Source organism: Colias croceus, chromosome 19, assembly GCF_905220415.1.
Source record: "Colias croceus chromosome 19, ilColCroc2.1".
Classification (NCBI taxonomy): Eukaryota; Metazoa; Arthropoda; class Insecta; order Lepidoptera; family Pieridae; genus Colias; species Colias croceus.
In genome coordinates, this window is record NC_059555.1 from 7,368,836 (window position 1) to 7,391,078 (window position 22,243).

Below are 22,243 nucleotides of genomic sequence, written 5' to 3' on the forward strand. Positions count from 1 at the left end.
GTATATGTCTTAACTCAAGCCACCAAATGTATTTAAAATAATTAGGAAAAATAACGGAAAACCCATGCAGTAAGTAGTCTTTGAAGTTTGAGCTTATCGCCGTGTGGTCAAAGTAAAAGATACACCAAAATAGTGTCGTGGCTAACATACTATTCAACCTATTCGACCTCGACGCGTTGTGGCAATGAAGAAAAGCATGATGCGTTAACCTTAATTGGTTAACTAAGTATAAAACGATGGACAGGCTTAAAAAAATTCTCTAGACATTACTACTACTACACACGTTCCAATGAACGTTTATAAAAATTCGTTGCCAGAAGTAAAGTCCCATGGGTTATGGGCAGGGCTTTAATAAAATCATCCATAATACAGTACGATTCAAACTTAATGGCGGCTTGGAACATCGTACGATCAAATGCTCAGAATAAAATTTTTAGATATTAGCGGGATGATAAGGGACCTGTGCGCACCCGCACTCGCACCTGCACCTAACTTCCGAACCGCCATTAAGTTTGAATCGAACTGTACCAGTCCATTTTTATCAGATAAATGCAAAAAAAATAAGATAAAAATGTATGCAAATCAATAAATTTAAAGTTTAAAATAAACGAAGGAAGAGGTAGTTAAGTAGGAATTGAGTATCACGTTCACACGTTGATACGTGAACTACATAACAACTCGACAATAGGAAGAAGCGTCAAGGAAAAGATCAATAAAATGGCAAACTGCTTGTATGTTTATCAGAAAATTATTTCGAAAGTCTTGCATTTCAAAATTAATTATTATTAAATTTTTAATTATTAAATTAATTATAATTAAATGAAATTTAAGAAGCAACTAGGTATTAAAGCTGTTACAGACATACAGTGTATTTCTAGGTTCTTGTCTTGAAACTTATTTAAGCTGTCCAGATGTAATAAAGTTAAGTTTCAAAACGATAAGCAAAAAAAAAATGTGTTGTAAGTTATTATTATTAAAGTTTTGGACAATTTATTATAAATATACGCGAAATACTCTAAAGTCTACCTAGGTACCTACCTATCATTTATATATTTTAATTGCTTATAATCTAGGTATCCGTGTGAACGTCTGCTCGAGGGACACCTGTCGGTCGAAGGACATCTGGTTTCTACCCCACATAAAATTGATACCTTAGCAATTAATAAAATATTCGGTTATGTTTTACAATAATATGCTCTGCCTAGGAACATAAACGATAAATAATAAAGGCATTACATTCGTAAATAGTACTAAAATGTAATCAGACCGAAATCTTAATAGGTGCTGTACTCTTAAAATGGACAATTATAGTGTTGACCCTTTGCTCCTTTTTGGAAAGTTAGGTGAAAGTCTCTATGATTTATAAGGTAAACAACACTCCAGTTTACATATTACGCACCACCTTGAAAAGCAAATCGTTGACGTGCCCTAGATTTGTAATTGTCATTTTATCACCTCGGATAGTTATGCATCGATAGACCTACAGAACGGCAAAAACATTTGTGACAGGAGTCGACAGGGGAGCAGAATTTACTGGCTCGAAGTGCCCACACAGCAGCGCGGTCAAAACGCGGCCAAGAGAAAGTATTTTGTTTATTTAGTTATTTACGTTTTTTCACCAGTTGAACGCTGGCTGTCGAGGTGGATCGACGTATTCGTGTTACAAGGACTAGCAAAACCAGTTCCGTGTTGTGATTAAGTTAAATTCTTAAAAAGAAAGTGATTTGTGGCCATTTTTATAATAGTCGTGGATACGAAAGCGAAGAAAGCCTTAATATGAAAGTAAGTAACCCGTTTATTGTTTCTCAGTTTTTTTCAGCAGAAAAGTGCATTGACGCTAAAAATAAATCATGTCGTGGCATTGAAATAAATTAGCTATTGGCAAAATAGCTTGTTTTGTAATCGTTTCGTGGAGTTCGAACTAAAAACCAAAATTTCAGGTAAACTGAATAACTCAACTGAAAATAAATAATAACTGTGGCAACATTTAAATTAACGTATTTTTTCATAATTTCTAATTACATAAGTATAACTATTGGTTATTCATTTTAGCAGTTTTTAAACATTAATATAGATTTTCTAATGAGGTAATTATCTTTCTATTATGCCTACTTAACTCTATAGTAAAAAGTAGAGAGATAAATATTGATTTCAACCGTATTTTGATTAATAGTAAATAAAATTATACATAAAAAGATGCCTTCATAACATAAAATATGACTAAGGTCAGCCTAAACAATGCTCGAAATATATTCAATGATCAATAGAGAAAGTAGAAAAGCGACTGTGTCGTTTCACATTTGAATATTAAAGAAAAAACTATAAAAGTGGCGATAAGTTCTCGTGCGAAACTTGTTACCTACCTACCTACTCATTGTATGAAACAATAGTGAAGAAAGCGTTACTTGATCTTTAAGTGGTTTATCTAAATTCTAAAGCTATAGGTAACCTACATATACCTTAGGGCTTGCAACATTATCTCCGAGACCTGCATTCTCAGTTCGTAAACTACATTTTAAGCAATCGCCTTTATTACCTACTTGCAGATTTACAAGCTTTTGTTCGCTTTGGTCTCACAGATACATAACTATTGTTCTTTTGGTTTCCTTATTTGATATTTGATATTTCTTGTTATTTGATATTTCCATTTTCCTTACATAAGAATTAGAGGTTAGTTCAAATAGAGAAGAAATACGAAAATAACCTGTAAAGGAATTTAATAAAACAATCATATTTATTTAGAACATAATCTATGGACATAAAAACGTTTACATGAATTTCTCACACGATACTGTCCATGTCGCAAACACGAAAACTGACTGGAAAGATCTTCGTCACATTCTTGACGATAAAGATTAGCAATCCTTTGTACATGACTGCCCAAAAGCGTAAATGTTTTTAAGGTTTACTTATGTAGATATTTAATACTAGCTGTGCCCCGCGGTTTCACCCGCATTGCTCTTCTCCTGTTGGTCTTAGCATGATGATATAAGTATAGCCTGTAGCCATCCTCGATATGGCTATCTAACTCCGAAAGAATTTTTAAAATCGGAGCAGTAGTAGCTGAGATTAGCGCGTTCAAACAAACAAACTCTTCAGCATTATAATATTATAGTACCTATAGATATTATACTTATACCTATGTTTGAGCTCTTTATTCTTGTCGCTCTATTATAATATTATGATCTCTTATTAGTTAATTGTTTTGCATCCTTGAAACGTTCACACGGTCTTAGAATTTAGGCTATTTGTATCTTGGCAGAATATTAAAAAAAAACTAATCACTTTATGTAAAGCAATTACACAAACATACCTACGTAGGTACCTAGTTTTTGTACATGTTAGGAAGTCAGGCAGATAAAGCTAATTTTTTCTTAATATGAATTAGGAAGGACAAAATAGAATTATAATAAATATTTGAAATTATAATATACCTACCTATAATTTTAATTGTGATGAGCATTGATATTTGATGCACTCATAAACTTAAATTTAAATTCAATAAGAGATAGGTAATTAGTTACCTAGTTACCTAACTATTTAATGATTTTATTAAATAATCGATACGATTAATTTGTAATTGCTCTATAGAAGCTATGAATTAATAATCTAATTAATCTTTTAATGATTAAGCCTTATCATAAATGTGATACAAAAACGTATTTTGGAAATGAGAGTTTTGGTTGAGTTTTGTACTCTACCTACGTATTTTTTCTCAGTCTATAATGGGTAGGTTACCTCTATGAAATTAAACTGACTATACCAGCCAAATTTCAATAAACAAACAGGTAGTTAATAATTTTCATTAAAAAAAATTATGAAAGCATTTTGTAGAGAATTCCGAAAATTCGGAATTCCTAGTTCCTACACTTTATGCGTAGGTACCCTAAAATTGTCTAATAGGTAAAATTTTACCCTAAAATTGTTTAAATCAGCGAATCATGCGATTGGCATTCACAGTTTCACGGTAAATGCTTGATGACGAATCAATCTGCTCTCCGGGCAAGTTTGATATAAAAAATATATAGTATTAATATCGATAAAGTGAACGGAGGTCAGTGTTCGCTTCAGTGTGATATGCCCTTATTCTATATAACCGTATTTAGAAAATCTGATACCAATATTCAATATTAAATGAACATTCAGAGCATTGATTATATTATGTTACGAGAAAGACAACTAAAACTTTGTATAATATTGAAACGAACAAAATTTATACAAGAATTGATTGGTTTATTTCAATTTATAGAAATACAATTTTAAATAAAAGCAGTGGTGGCTCAGTGGTGAGACCTTGGACTTCGAATCGATAAGTCCGGCGTTCGAGACCAGGCGAGCGCGCAGGAAACAAATTGATTTTTCAATTTATCTGCGCATGTTGTAACATCACCACTGCTCGAACGGTGAAGGAAAACATCGTGAGGAAACCGACATGTCGAAGAATCAAAAGTTCGATGACATGTGACATCTGCCAACCCGCACTTGGCCAGCGTGGTGGATTATGGCCTGTACCCTCATAGGAGGCCCGTGTCCCAGCAGTGGGAACGTATATGGGCTGGTGATGATGATGATGATGATAGAAATACAAATTACACGAGTATTTTGTAAAAAAAAAATTGGTGCCAGTCGAAAACTCGCATTGAGGGTAGAGCCGAAATTAAACGCCCCTTAGAAAAATGTACCATAATAGTATATTTCAACGTCTTTTCCGAATTCCGAGTACCTATCTTACTAGATAGGTACGAAGCACGAATTTTTTGCTATTTACCAACAAGATGAACATCTATGATCAAAATCTTGTTAACTCAAACGGCTACTTAGGTTTTATATGTTCGTTATGCGATCGCTCTAAATCTGCAGCCACTCGCTCTACTCAAATGTGATTTACCTGAAACATAACATTTCATATTTTACACTTCGCTAAATCGAAAATATTACTCTTCCTGAAAAAAATATAATTATAATACATAGAGATCTTTGCTTAAAATATTGAATGGCAATATTTGCACTCAGCATTAACTCTGCGTGAATAAAAAATGTCCTAACTTCTAAATAATATTTAAATTTAAGATAAATATGATACCTACATAGTACATAGGTAATTGTGTTTTTGTAACTATGCACAGATGATGAGGTACATTTCAATTATAATTTTAAATCTTTGATTTCGTGTAAGCAGTACCTACTACCTAGATATGCGTAGATGTCCCATGACTTAATTTCCGTGATAATCATCTCTCGAAAAAATATTTATTAACGCTTCAACTTATTTCCTAAATAGGAATAATTGTATAATTAACAAAAACACGCAAGGTTGAATCTTAATAGCAAACGCTTATAGATAATTATTTGAGTTCGTAAAATGTAGAGTCTGGCTAGTTAGGTTTTAAATAAATTTCTATTTTTATCTTTATGTACTCAAAATTCTTTGATGTATTGGATAAGGATATATTTTGCGCAAGATTTTGCGTATAAAAACTAGTTTTCAGAAGAACTCCTCTAGGCTTATTAACCGCTCATATGCTTCAGAAAAAAAAAATGACCCCTTGCTTTGTTCCGTGCATCCACAGTTGCAATAACACGATCGCAAATCTTGTTTTGTGCAACTGTGGTTGCAAAGCGACTTTCTTATTTCAATTGATTATAAACCTTATTTCATACTCTCAGAGTCTAATTTTTACGTATTTAAACCAAAGACAACTAATTGATTCATCTATTTCTACCCAATACTACCAACCTTTCAAACAGAATTTTGAGAATATCTTAGTTTGTATCTTACGTGTCTTAGAAGGAAGTGTTAAAATATGCCGTAATTGTTGTATTTTATTGATTTCTACTCGTGTTTACTTACCAAATTATTCTCTAACATGTGTTTTATTGTTATAAAGCCATATTTTATGTGACCGTTGTAATAAATATGTAATTAAGACGACTTTAAAAGTTAGTAGACTTTAGACGATTTCATAACTTTTAAAGGTATACGGTAATCATATATTGTTAAAATAACACAGATTTGTATAGTATTATTTCAATAGCAATCGATTACAGTCAATATATTTGAAGTACTCCTCTTGCGGAACTCATAAATTAAGTTTTAATAGCGGTGGGTCGAACGCGCGGCGCACGTTCCAGAGCACTAGCAAAGTAGGCTACCTTTATTTTTTTCGGAAGCAATTTAGCGTATTTCATTTTTGCAACTGTGGTTGCACAAAGCATATGAGCGGTTAATTAAAAATATTTTTTTTATATTGAATCTCCGCTTCCGGAATCGACGTCAAATTTTATTCAAATAACTCGTTTTTATTATTTTAATGACTGTCTTTGGCATTATATCTTAAACATATTTTTTATCATTGCGATCCATCATTAGATTTTCGTAGAATAACTGCTTTTTGTCTCTGACGAATACCTACTTAGAAAAATATATACTTGGAATGTTTATTTTATACTAGCACTTTGTACCGGCTTCGTCCGGGTCACACACTTTTACACAGTGAAGATAAAATCGATACCTAAATACTGGCTTATGGTCAAATAATTTTGTAAAAAAAAGAAGAGCAAAGAGCGCTATTTTAAATAAAGTTAAATAACTTATATATAAGCATATTATTATCAATTATAATATATTTACATCTATGCAATATTATTTAACTGCATTACTTGAAAAGATTACGTGGGCTAGTTAATAAATAAATCAATTATATTTAACCGGAAACGGACAAGTATAACTGGGCCATGAAATTTACACAGTTACTGTAACATAATCAGTTCTTTCGTATTTTGCTCGTCTCCATTTTAGATTAGAATATATACAATAAAATATGCAGCTTATGTAGTACTTACATTGCATAGCATATGTAGTAAAATGTTAAATTTTGAAGGTGTTTGTGTGCGTTTATCAGAGAATGGTGTTTTATTTGATGAATGCTTAGGAAGGAAGGAAGGAAGCTCTTATTGTCGGAGGTCAAGACTGAAGACTCACTTTGGGTCCCTGGCCGCGGCCGTCATCATGAAAAAAGGGTTTTGCGCTTTTAAAGTGAAACTTTTATTACATCGTCTCAAACTTTTTGGTCTGTGTAGCGCATGTCGCATGACGCACGATACGTACGATAATTACCGTACAAATTCGATAATTTTTAGTTAAATGTCTATAGTGTGAAAAAAAGTTTCACTTTTACCGTGGTTTCATAAAACCACACAACATTTTTTTCCAGATGTTTTTAGGATAAAACTTTTTATGTCCAATGGATCTATAATTTTCTCTTGAGCATTTTGAATTCATAACGGATAAGGAATATAAGTAACTTAAGCATGTTTTTTTCATAAAATGCTTATGTGAACTATTTAAATCATAAGCAATATTGTAATTTACAAGTGACTCATAAAATGACTCAGTGTGGACTTCAATTGATATTTGGAAGTAATTCCTGTGGTTTTTGTCACCATTGTTATAACTTATTAACTTTCTGATTGTTCGAATTAACATTTACCTGTAGTGTGTTACTTTCTGTGTGTTTATTGAGTTAGTTGTTAAGAATTAGGTTAAAGAGTCAGATTATATAAGTAGCAATACAATATATATAACAGTAAATTTAAACAATTCATCCAAATTAAATAATGTGCAGTGTAAATGTTAATGCATTTTCTGATGTAATGGAAGTAAAATATACTTTTTGTTCTTAGAAAATATAGAAGGAATAAATATTTAAAGAAAGTAATTTATGTGATTTATATATTATGAACATTTAACGTGTTACGACAACATTACTCAACATAGTTCGAAGTCAACAATACCCAACAAAACGAATAGTTTATTACATGTAAATTGTTTTTAAACTCCGATATGAATATAGATTACTTTTACGGTTATATAATATGTATAAAAACGTCTGAAAGAAAGCTGCAGAGCATTCGTGGAAGCGGATTGTTCACGCTCAATGGTTCGTGCGTTCGCTAACACGATCACACGCAATATCCTCGTCACTTATTTACGGGATGCGGTGTTATTGAAAATATAGATGTTAGCTAATAACGACAAGGAGTATTAATTTGCCACGTAATAAAATAAATTAACTACGCGGACCGCGGTCCCCGCCCGCTAAGCGTAGCGATAGCGGCTGCAACTTGCAACGGTACTTCGTATGTTTACATTGAAGTTGTATATATACAGGGTTTGTATATAATTAATTCCTAAGTAGAAATTAAAGACTTTTTAAATACAATTTATTCAGTAGGTACTAGGTATATTACGTTAGTACGACCCGACGCGGACGTCCGCGTCGTCGTTGACGTAAAATCAAGCACAAGCAAAATATTAAAATATTAATCTGATCGACAATGGGGTCTGAGATGTAAATAACAAACCTCTCTACCACTATTCTATTCTATTTATTTTGGTAATTGACTCGTTTCTAAAGGCAAACATAATAATTTGATACTGCGTAGAAGGCTAATCGCCAAATTAAACTAACGAAACAATCGATTACAGCAATAAAGATATTAATTATTATCTACGATACATAATTAGGTTTAAATAACTTTGTTATAAAATAGGAACGGCTTATTGAATGTACAATGTTATTTAAACTTAATCTAGGTAATGGAAGTAAGCTATGTCCTAGGAGAGTTCAAAGTCTTTACTGGCATTCCTCATGCACTATGCTGTCGTAGAATTGTATGTTACGTATGTATGTACGTTTGTATGTAGGGTCATACAAATTATAGGTATCTCCTATCTACATTCACAATATAAATAGGTTGAATATAGAAAGTTGAAAATTTGTATCCCTATAAGAATCTTACCGCTGGAAAGACGAAATCGCCAAAGACCTGCGCACCCTCCAAATCGAAAACTGGCAAGAGATGGCGCAGGATAGAGTAAAATGGAGGCTCTTATTGTCGGAGGCCAAGACTCACTTTGGGTCCCTGCGCCACTCCAGTAAGTAAGTAAGTATAAGAATCTTTGAACTTCATACCCCAAAATATAAGCTTTTCGGAAGGGATAACCCTTAATTAAATATTTTATGTTAAATATATTTTATATTGGGCAAATATTTTATGTACCGTATGTTTTACCTCAACTTACGATCAATCCTAGAACTTCTAATCGTTATCACATTAAGTTCTCTGAAAAGCATTTCCTTCTACTCCATTTATCAGTCAATCATAGTGTTATTTAAGTTGTGAGTTGTCTGTTAATGTCGAAATTACATCGATACATGTACACTTGCGTGTGTATAAATATACACAGTAATATAGACGATACAGTCTACAAATTGTAACAATACTTTCTTTCTAGTGGGTTATCTAACCACGTGGTACAATGTTAACATTGGCTATTATTTATACAGTACGTATAAGTACATTGCTTCAGCCGTCAGCTGCAGCGTGACCACACTTTTCTTGCGTGTAAGTTTACTGCAATGGATAAAATAGGTATATTTATATTTTACTGGATATGATAATGTATTTGCATACAACATTTGTCCAAAATTGTTTTAGTTTTAGTTGCGTGAAAGAGCTTCTGAAATTTTCAAATTGTTTATCTCTTTATTTTTTGATTATTAATTATGGTAGAGCATCTCATATCTCCCTAACTGATGAAAGAGCTTTCGGAAAAAGAAGATTCCATTTACGTTTCCAATCAATCCAGCATAATTTGAGTTTCGTAAGTAGTAAATAAATATTAACTCAAAACTTTGATGTAAATAAACTCTGTTTAGCGCCAGAGTTGGCAGAATTCAACCGTCTTTGTTACACCTAATGGTAAGCAATAAATAACAATTTACTTTGTTATACATTAGACATAAGTAGATATAGTATAAAACGTATTACGTTATTAAGTTAATCACTTCGTTAAAAACCTTAACAGTTCCGATAAGTTGTGCAACTTAATTACGTATTTAATCATTATATAATGTTTAAACATTCGTTAGCTAAATATTTAACTGATAATGTAGGTATTCATTGTATCATTACAATATCGGATAACAGATCTTTTTACTGAAACTGAAGTATATTTTAGGTGTCAGCAATACCCTACTAATGTTATGAATGCGAAAGTTTGAAAGTATGAATGGATGTAGGTAGGGACATGTATGTTTGTGACTCTTTCACGAAAGAACTACTAAACAGATTTAGATGTTACTTTACAGTAGGTAATATAAATTACCTACACATCAAAATAACACCTAGAAACACTTGATTTTGCCCGCAGTTTCGTCCGCGCGGCACTGCTAGTATGTGTACTAGGTACTAGAATTTCTATATTTTGAAGAGTTTAAATATATTAATCGTAGAATTATTTTTGGAAAAATTTAACAATAATTGTTACCAATAGTAAATAACCAACCAGCATTACGATAACAAACAAGCATAACAACTCCACCTCTGTTTCCTTTCATTGACATAGCGTTTCCCTCGAAGGTGTTCATTAGCAATTTCTACAGAACTGGATTGTCGTTTAATGAGATACTTGAACGTTGTTTCTGTTACATTCACTTAGCGTTATGTTACCTTGCACTTAGTGCAACGAAATCATTTGTTTGTTTTATTGGCTATTAGGAATTGAATCAAAATATTGTATCTATTTATGAAGTTTTGTAAGGGAATGGCTTGGATAAATGTAATAATCTAGTTCAAGAAACAGCAAGAATTAATATGAACTATGAATATATATTGATAACTTTGACTTCAATAAATGTGCCCACATCAGAGATTATGCTTCGTTAAGTTACTAAAAGCATGGACGAATATAATCTAAAAGGACTGATAATGGTCATACTAGAGATCGATCGATCTTTTTTTTAGAAGCGACATCTAGTTGAGACAAGAACCATTCAATTATAAAAAAATGCCAAATGATACTGCGAGTGACATCTATCGACTAAATTGGGAACTGAGAAACGAATTACGCTGTTTACTATGGCTATGATTAGGCTTGCCAGGTGTCCGGCTTTAGCCGGACATGTTAGGCTTTTTGCAGTCGCGTCCGGCCAAATATGTACGTGTTTGGCCTGTCCGGCTTTTGTCAGGCTTTTTGTCAGAGTGGCGATTCGTACGACGATGGGCGGACGAGCGCCCGACCCGAACGGACAAGGGCGAGCGGAGAGCAAACTATCTTCCGGCCAGCAAATATAACTAGATTTTGTTATTTTTTAAAGATTTTAAATTGTTCTATAAATACCTACTATAAAGTAAATTCTTACCTAGCCGTAAAATTAATATTATCTTTTTGTTACTTTCCAGAAGAATGATTATTTTTATTTGTTTTATTATATTTTTTAGTTTATAGTATTAAGAATGCCAAAAGAGAGCTATATTCATTTGTTTTTTAGTTTTAATAATATTTAATTATCTACAAAAGACTGATGATCCATTTGTAAGTAAAACTGTAATAGTGTAACTTAATAAACATTTCAAATTCGTAAACGAGTTTTTTTATTATAAATATTATGTCCATCTTTTAATAAATATCGAATATCCTCACTTTTCACCACGTATAAATACTTTTTTCAACAGCCCAGCTGTAAAAACATTATGTTTGGCAATAAAAAAAACATGTCCGGCTTTTAGGCTAAAATGTCCGGCCTTATATAGTGCGCAGTCCGGCCTTTGCATTTTATGGCCTGGCAACCCTAGCTATGATAAGTCCTCTAGATATTTATTGGGTCCATGCTAAAAGTCAATATTTAGTATGTCATCTGTGGTAATAGGTACTTCTAATAATAGGTAAATTCAAAGAGATTTAAAATAAACGTGTGAAGTGTGATATAACATGGACATAACCATCATCAAGCCTAATGTTTAAACCACGTTTAAACTTTCTTCTCAAACCTCCGTTGATTAACCATTGTTATCCAACATGATAATTTAAACAAACATTCACAGGAAGTAAGATCAGCAACTATTGCAGTAATTATTTGTGCGTAGTAATGTTATTTTCTCACAATTAAAATTATTCAATACCAAATTTGAACTTAGCTTTCACTTTTCGGATGTCTGTATGATGCTTTATTTAGTTTGTGGGGTTGCCATATAGAGATAAGAGTCCTATAATAACATCCCTATTGTAATACCTATGCACCCTACTTGGTATCTTATTATCGTTTCACATGTCAATTAAATTTGAATTAAAACCAAATTCTGATCAAATCATAGGGACCTTAGATTACAAAATAAAGTAGATAGGGACTAACGATTTCTATTACTATTATTCAATCAATTAGTAAAAAATTGTCAATAGGTTATGGTCCTCAGTTTCATCATGAGTTATTTTTACAATTTTATTTATGTTGCTTGTTTATGTATTTCAAATTCAAGTTAAACAATCAATTGAACAATTGCCGGTTACACCTATTTCATAACGATATGTTCACGTTCGTTATTATATTAATTTGCATACATTAGCGCTGCGATTTTATCACAATTTTACGCTACCGGCCACCTAGACATCTACTTAGCAGCTCTTTAAAACTGTGAGGTAAATAATTCATGCATAACTTTTCGAGTGTAGGACTAATAATCGCGTTCTACCTTATGACGACTTACAATATTGTTTTCGGCTCTCCTAAATCCTTTCACTTCCACGAGAGTAAAGACATATGGGTATAAAATTAATAAGATGTCTTGCTAAATTTTAATCCTACGATAGCTTGTTTCTTGTGACAATAATTAATTATTATTATATAAGATATACCGACGTTTATTACGTACATTATGCAGATCGCGCAACTTCTCACAGTTTTAAGGAATTACCATTTATTTCTACCATATCATTACTTCACCCCATAACTTGCTGAAATAACTATCACTATCCCTTTCTAATGGCGGCAATTTGCGTGTAACCAAATTGCTGGCTTTCTTTAGGAGAAACTTAAACGACATGTTTGTAGTTTACATATTATTATAGTATTTAGTTTTTTTTTAATAACAAAAGGAGGGTATTTTGTATCGTATTCTCTTACATAACTCTTTTGAAGATTACTTTTGAATAAAACGAATCTTTAATTTTTACTAATAAAATACACGGCGCCGTTTTGATTCTATGAGCAGTCTATCAACTTTTTTGTGCGTAGTATACCTCCTTATATTATACCCATCCTGGTCGCCGTATCAATTAACATTTTAAACTTGAAAACCGGTCAAATTGGACGCAAATGTAAGATAATGAGGTTAGATTTGTGAAAAATATGTGGGTTGATTGATACGATTTTGCGTGGTTCTATTATCATTATAAGTCATATGTCATGGTTAACATTAAAATGCGGAAGATGTGAATAAAACAAGTTATATTTAATAATAATTAAGGAAACTAGAACAATTTAGGTAGGTATGGTATCTATATCATTTACGTATTTACTAAGTACCAATTTATTCCCAAATCCTGTTATATATCAAAAATATCTGAAATATTTTAATTTCTGAATTTACTTTAAAGTGTTTTTATGTTTTAGAAATAGTTACATGTATAAATTTACACATAGCAAAGCCAAACAGAGAAAATGCACGTACCTAGTAACCCTCTATGTGCATACAATATACCTACATACGCATGTGGTGTACATAATGTAGCATAATAAGAAGCAATCTGCATAAGAAAAAAAGTAATGAATAATAATGTCACATAACACATACCTACATTGCACCCTTGAAATTATCGATAACCAATTACAATTTCCACAAAGATGCACAAATACCCGTAGGTATATAATTAGAACGAATGAAATGCACATTGACAAATATCAACTTCTGTGAAATTTACAATTATAAAACAATGGTTAAACCTGTGGTTAAACTACAGTTGGTTAAACTCTATCTCCTTGAAAATGTTGAAAATATAGGTTGTTTTGTTATATAATATTTAATATCTTAAGGTAAAAACCATGAAATCGAACGAGTCATTAAAAATATGAAATTGATAAATACCCATAAAACATTCGTATTCATTTTCACACAAATATTATAAATTTAAGTTTTAATCCGGCGAAAGTTGTGAAAGTTTAATTGATGAAATATTTCGATTGCAATATCAATGAAAGGAGGCTTAAAACGAACAAAACTATAGTTCGAAAGTTTTGTTCAACTGATCAATTAGTTTAATAAAATGGATTATTCTAAAAAAAATATCTATTTTCGAACTGGAGGAAAAAGAGAGCTGATTCAATGGGTAATGCATGATCATTGATCGATCAGTATTTGTTCATACACCTATAGGAAACAGCTCTGTCATATCTATGCAACACTCTATACTCTATCCTTTCGAACTCATACGGCATACCAATTTATAAACAAAAATATACCTACCGGCCGAATTGATAACCTCCTCCTTTTTTTGAAGTCGGTTAAAAACAAGGTTTTTAACAGCAATTGATATCATTATTTAATGTACAATTTGATAGATTAGATTCTTACTTGTTTTCTACCGACAATTGACCATGTTATATCTTAAGTGTAAAATTACAAACATGATACCAAGGCTCAGTTTCACTTTCCTTCACGATTCTCACCGCGAAAACGATATGATCGCACGCATACAAATCAATTTCTGTCATCCAATACGTGACAATATTTGTTACAGATCACCAAATACTTCCTTGTGACCTTAACTCAACTTTAATGCTAATAAAACTAGCCCACATTAAGTTAATGACAAGCTGACCGCACAAATAAAAAAAAAAACTGAATCGTTAATTTAAAAATTTTATTGTTTCTAATGAAGATTTATGAGAGATGTCTTGTAAAGTTGTTTACAAGAATAATCATAAAGTAGGTTCGTTTCTCAAATTTAATAAGATAAACTTATTATATTTATTTATTACTAGCTTCCGCCCGCGACTCCGTCCGCGCGGAAAAATTAAGAAAAGTTAAGTTTTTTTTTCTACGTATTTTTCCGGGATAAAAAGTATCCTATTTTATGCCCAGGATAATAAAGTATAATTATACCAAGTTTCATCGAAATCGAACCGTTAGTTTTCACGTGATGCCTGAACATACAGACAGACAGACAGACAAAAATTTTTTTAATCACATATTTGGGTTTGGTATCGATCCAGTAACACCCCCTGCTATTTATTTTTTCAATATTTTCAATGTACAGAATTGACCCTTCTACAGATTTATTATATGTATCTATGTATAGATATCTACTTAAATAACTCCTATTCAACAAAATAAAAAAATGGTGGTCGAATATAACCATTAAGTATTATATTTTCCTGGATTCAGTAGAAAATTGTGAATCTCAAAAGAAATCCATTTTATGCATCCATGCATCCACCATGCTGGATGGGATGGACAAACAAACAAATAAACAAACAAAAATACTTTATTGTGCACCAATAAATAAAAAAATTACAAGAGTAAATATATAAAATAAATAGACACAGTTGAGCACAACAGGCGGTCTTATCGCTAAGACAGCGATCTCTTCCAGACAACCTGGTGGTCAAGGAAAAACAGTGTAAGTATTCGTTTATGGGCAAGAGGTGCATTTATAAAGTTTAATATATTATATACGTCCATAATATATCTACATACATATACATACATACATAAACCTACATACACATACATACATATACATACCTACATAAAAGTAGTATACGTAGATAAAATATGGATGGACGTTTCCCAATAAAATATAGCACATCACTAGCCACATCGAAATTGGTCTGATGATACGCTAAATTTTAACACGCAAATAAAGTCGTTGGCTGCATCTAATTGCTACTTGCCTAATAGAGCAATGCAATGTCTAATTGAAATATTTTATAAATAAAGTACACGTACTTTTAACCAATATTACATCACATGTAAAATAATTCGTTTTGCATTGCAGGTATTCCCTGTCAGACCTTACCCAACATATAGCACGAAGGCAATTTTATCGCAAAATCAAAGTACATATACTTGCCATGTGCGTCACGTATTGACCAATTGCCACACAACACCAATTGTTTGAAGTGTGGCAACACTGTCTGGCGGCAAATGAAAACAATAAATTTTTAAATTTGATTTTTTTTCTTCATAAGTAAGTAGTTCATTGTCACAATTTTTAGGAAGTACCTAAAACAGTTACGTTTTTTCTATTGGTTTTTTCCAAGTTTTTTCCGCTTCGCTTTTCTTTCTCAAGATCAGCTGCCAATTTCATCTATCTTTTAACTTGAATCTGAAAAAAAAAATTGCGTAAGTACAATTAAAAGATATAAAATAACTACCTATCAATACTTAATATACCCAAAACTCAAAAGGATGCATTTCATTGAATAAACTATGGTAGCAATTGCATTGCAATGTGACGAAACAATAACAGAATTGTATCTGTTTGTGAAAGGATGTTGGTATTGTGGATGGTGATAGCAACAATGGCATTTCGGCCCTTTGCTTGTGAAACAAAACAATACACAGTCGACCTCAGCTACGGTTTTGGCGCGCTGGCGCTGGTCACGGTTTGATATTTTTAGTCATACGGAATAGTTTGCGACTTTTACGGAAATGGTAAACATACAATTATAATATTACCAAAAATCTTTAACATCTAGGTAACTAAGTTCAACAACCTCTTGATCTACCCACTGAAATAAAAAATTGTGTAGGTAGGTCGATTTAGGAAATACGATTTATGAGTCGATAAAAGAAATCATATCAAATAGATGACTCCACGTTTTTACGATAGCTCAATTAATTTAGATTCTTACTTATTTTAACGTTTTTTTCTCAAATAACTTGAAAGAGAATACCAATTGGTGTTATAAATGTTAACATTAGTTTATCCAAATAGGAAGTTATTAATTCCGTCTAGTATTATGAAAGAATGTACAAAAACGTATTCACCAATTATCTATAATATAAAAATGAATCCCAAAATGTGTTGGTAAGCGCATAACTTGAGAACGGCTGAACCGATTTCGTTAATTCTTTTTTTATTATATTCCTTGAAGTACGAGGATGGTTCTTATGTAGAGAAAACGTAAATATGTACCACGGGCGAAGCCGGGGCGGACTGCTAGTATTTACATAAATATGTAACATTTGAAATTAATTAATTCGTATTTAATTTTGTTCCACAAACATAGACACTAGTTAGGCAGTCAAGGAGAAGGTGTTTACCTTGAGAAACTGCAACCAGCCTGAACTCCCCTTTATAAATAATATAAATATAAATAAAATAGTTATAGGGCCACATTGCACAAAAATACATCTTATACTCATAAAGGAATCGTGACGAAGTAATTCTTTGTTTGATATCGAGTATTGTGACTTTGGTCACTGGGAAGTCGGAACTCGGAAGTTAGGTACTTCAATTTCAAACGACTGTAGGTATAGCTCAAAGAAGGTTAAATGATTTTTGCTGACTATCCCGACTTTGTATGGGTTTAACAATTTTATACTTTACTAGTTTACCGCCCGCGGCTTCGCCCGCTTTGTCTAAAACCTGATAAATTATTATACTAAAACCTACCTCTTGAATCACTCTATCTATCAAAATCCGTTGCGTAGTTTTAAAGATTTAAGCATACAAAGGGACATACGGACAGAAAAAGCGACTTTGTTTTATACTATGTAGTGATTTTAAATTAACTCGGAGACAACATGTTATCCATCAACTACATACAAATTTTGTTTGCTTGTCACCTCCAAAGTTTCAATACTGGATTCCATGTAAGTGTAGGTACTTACTGCGATTTTCAAATGAACATTCACTTATTTGTCATTGATAGGTACCTATAACTACTTACCTACCTACCTTACTTATTTTATTTAACACTTTACAAATCGTAGTTGGTGTTTAATTTGATTGTGATGTGATACATAATAGATCATGCCTTTCTTTTTAACAAGAAATAGTAATTATACATATTTACATCAAAGACAAGGCGATCCTTGTTCTATGTAGATTTAAGATGACACACAAAAACTAAAATTACGATGACTCATATGCTTAGCCAGTTAGCCACAGACGCAAAACGAGTGCTGAGAATCATGTTTTTTTGAAATAGCTATCCTCAAAAATATTTGCATCGTCAAAACTATTAAATCATTGAAATGTATATCAGACGGACATATTTCTGATAGTGGATAAGTCGCGACTATCCTAATTGTCCAAACAAATCAAACTCGAATAAGAAATTAAAAGTAATTAACTAATAAGTCATGTTCAGCCAGCATCAATCACATGCACAGCATTGCATGTGCAATCGTCTGGACAATTGGAAAAAGAAATGTCAATGACATCGACTATAAGCACGAGTAACGTATTCCACGATCTTTCGTTTCACCGTGTTCTCTGCAAATTAGTATTCTCAGTTAAAACAATGATCTCTTGATAATCTTGCTTACATCACGACTCGTTACACGTAGTCACTGACCCCGGTTGTAATGATGATTAAATACATAATCGCCAATGTAGAAACTTCTAGCCTTGCCCTTTTTCAACTCGCGAAGGTATACCTATCGATAAGAGCGGGTGATTCGGATTGTCTTTCAGGAACCTTCCAGACATTTCTTTATTAAGGAAAGATTAAGGAACATTATTAGATAGGTATGATGTTGTGGTTGTAGTCTCACTGATTTCACTATCTTTAGTTTTCTGTAACTGTAACTAAACTGATTAATTAACGGGTTGAATCTATGTATGAACCATGTCGCGGCCCATAAAAGTTGCTACAAGAGTCTCCCATAATTCAACTAAGCATAACAATTAGTTTCACTGAGAGATTATGAAGCATGAGAAAATGTATTTATTGTAATAGTGAAAGTTACCTAATAAAAACTATTACATCACAAATAAAAACCGTGATAACTGTGTCAAAATTTAAAACGCTTCATTTTCAGAGGTCTATTTAGCAATTTCGTCGGGGTTCATTTTTAAGTAGTCCATTTCTGTGAACTGTTGAATGCAAATCGCATTTAATAGTTCCTAGATCACTATACATTAACAAACGTAAGATGGATAATTATTTAAGAATATGACATACGTATGCTACGTTTTGTGGCATAAATTTGTTTCAAATTGATCGTGCAACGTAGAGAAAAACGCTAATAAGTCGTGACTCGTGAGAAAACGTTGCAAAAACTCTAAAACGACATATAAATAAAACACGTAACTACTATTCTTATTCCATTAAGTTAAATCTTTTTTTTTTTTTTTTTTTTTTTTTTTTTTTTTTTTTATAGTGGGGAAATCTTCTTAGATACCCCCGGCTCCCGGGGATGGAGCCGTGGTTATGTCGGATTTTTACCGACTAAAACCCCACTCTGTTCCATCGCGCTGCTTTGGACGGAACTGCGGGAACGGTTACGACTCTACCGCGTGTCCCGCCCAGCAGATGCCCGTTTCCAGGCCCACCACTAGAACCCCCCACGCTGGCGGCTGCTGGAACGAAGGCTTACGCCACCAACGCGCAGACAATGGATTTTTCCCCGCTCCATCATCCGCGTTCCCTCGATCCCCCGACCTCAACACCGTCCGGCCGGAGGGTGCACGCCGGAAGGTCCTCCGATGTGTGAAATACACGTCGGGGGACCCTCCGGCGCACTTTTATAGAGATAACCTCGCAGCCCCCACCTCACCAGAGGTGGCGGCCCTCGGTCCGGCCCCACGGACCGGATTACGAGTTGGCAGACGGCCGTTTTACAGCGGCCGCCGCCCCACATCTCTCTGCAGAAGTCTCCGCGCGTCATCACAATGAAGCGTCGGGATCCCGCCCTCCGCTGCACGGCGTGGCTTGCTAAAGCAGCGAGCCCACCGCGCCGCGACCTCTGGCCGCCATCCACCGTCGCATAAAAGCCGGCTCCTCTCTGGTCCACAAACAGGACCTCTGCCGTCGGGTCAGTCGAGGCTTCCCAACCCCGACTGCCGTTCAGCGCCACCTTTGCCTAGTGCACACGGGGTCCACCAAGCCACGACCTCTGGTCGCCATCCCACGCCGCATACAGCGGCCGCTGGGCCACACCTAGCCCTGGCCGTCGGGCCGGTCGAATCTCCCCGACTCTAAACCAGCCGTTCAGCCCCTCGCTGGTCCAATTTCGCTTCACTCAGAGGGCCATAACTCTGAGCTACTGAGCCCCTCCGCCGCGACAAGGCCTGGACCGTTGGGGGGATTAAGTTAAATCTGTTGTAATTGAAGCCAAGGCTGTTTAAATTCACGAAGTTAAAAGTGCAAAATGTTATTTTATTAACATGTCATTTTTCTCGTTACAGATACTATGGACTGGACTGGCTCTAGTTTTCATCCTGACTATAATAGAAGTGGAAGGGCACGGCAGACTCATTGAACCACCCTCACGAGCGTCGGCGTGGCGGTACGGCTTCGACACCCCGCACAATTATAACGACCACGAACTTTATTGCGGAGGATTTTCCAGACAATGGAATAAGAATAATGGAAAATGCGGTGTCTGCGGTGACGCCTGGGACTCGCCGCAGCCCAGAGCGCACGAGCTAGGCGGTCGCTTTGGCCAAGGAGTCATCGTCCGCAAATATGCTCCTAAAGATGTTATCGTCATTAAAGTCGAGTTAACGGCAAACCATAACGGTTTCTTCGAATTCCGTGTGTGCGAAGAGGCAAAAGGCACCACACAAGACTGTCTCGACAAACATCTATTACTGCTAGATGGTAAAGATACCTCTAAATTTTATCCCAATCAAGGAAATAGAGTGTATGAAATGAAATATCAGTTGCCCGAAGGCTTGGAATGTTCGCATTGCGTGCTGCAATGGAGGTATATTGCTGGGAATAACTGGGGCACTTGTGAAAACGGGACAGGGGCTGTCGGATGTGGGCCGCAAGAGGAATTCAGGGCATGCGCAGATATAGCTATTGGAGATCGCTTCACCACCACCACGAAGAGACCGAGACCGACGTACGTGCCACCGAGCAGACGTCCAACTGTGCCAACACCCGAGGAGACTTCGGGAAGCGCATGGTACGGTGTCGTGGTCGCCATCGTCACTCTCCTCGTTGCGCTTGCGCTGCTGGCGGGATTGTACCTGTACTACTACAGAGGTGGCATGAGGATAAAGAATCTATTGAAATCCAAGGCGGCGCCTCCTGCGCCTGTTCCTCCGCCCAGGCACAAGAAGGTCTCTCTGTCTAGAGAGACACCACCTGTGATATCGTCACCGAAAATAATATCCGACTCAGGATTTGAAACAGTCGATTTAAGATCTAATTAATTAAAGGCTGATTTGCAACCACCACTGCCGTTACTAGTGATATTGTGTTGTTATTGTGTGATTAATGTGATTTATCTCTGAATGTGTATATTTTTAAAACCTTTCCTTTATTAGATAATAATAAATCCGTACCGATGCGATATACTGTAGAAAGCATGATAAATTATTGACCTAGGTTGCCATTTCACATAAAACTTGTTATTTATTTCTGTTGATTAAATTATTTTAAAGGACTTAAAAATATACAGCAGGGTTACGCGTGAAAGGAACGTTTTAGAATTAAGTTGTAATGTGACTCGTTTGTAAAATATTTATGTAAATTAAATATTAAAAGTAATGCTGAGTTTTTTCATTTATCTCTTCCAAAACTAGGTATATAAATAACTAGTCCTATCCTATCCCATCCTACTTAATAATATAAATGCGAAAGTTTGTGAGGATGGATGTGTATGTGTATTGTGTAGGTATGTTTGTTACTCTTTCAAGCAAATACTACTGAACCGATCACAATGAAATTAAGCACACATATTGAGAGTAACTTGGATTAACATATAGGATAGGTTTTATCCCGGAAATCCCATTTGATCGGGAACTATGCGGGATTTTCTTTGAAAACGCGGGCGAAGCCGTGGGCGGAAAGCGGGTATATATTATAGCATACAGGGTGTCCCAAAAAGTAGTGATGAACGGAAGCTGGGAGGTAGAGGACCTAGAGGGCTATCCGAATCACCCCCATGTACGTTATGCGATTTTTCGTATTTTCGGAGTTATGATATTTTTTTCAATTTTTCATCCATGACTGAGTACGATGAGATTTTTATTTAGGGTGACTTGAATTATTGCGCTAGATGCTTGATTTTTTTTGTGTGCTAAGCTGAAAGATATGCCTATTTAGTATGGTAACATTTACTATCTTTAGATCTTCGAATGAAATAAAAAAATAATTAAATGCTAAGAAAGATAAAATTACCCAGTATATTCACAATTTCAAGGGCCTATTTAGTTACCATAGAATTGGCCTATCTTTCAGCATAGCAAAAAAAAATCAAGCATCTAGCGCAATAC

At 34.3% G+C, this 22,243-nt stretch overlaps 1 protein-coding gene across 1 annotated transcript; it reads left to right on the forward strand.

Moving 5' to 3' along the window:
* Positions 1-1,493: 1,493 nt before the first annotated feature.
* LOC123700339 lies at positions 1,494-21,515 on the forward strand. The gene is made up of 2 exons (XM_045647523.1): positions 1,494-1,782; positions 20,204-21,515. Exons 1-2 carry the CDS (start codon positions 1,777-1,779, stop codon positions 21,176-21,178), a joined length of 981 nt encoding a protein of 326 aa, XP_045503479.1. The 5' UTR covers positions 1,494-1,776; the 3' UTR covers positions 21,179-21,515.
* The last annotated feature ends 728 nt before the right edge of the window (positions 21,516-22,243 follow it).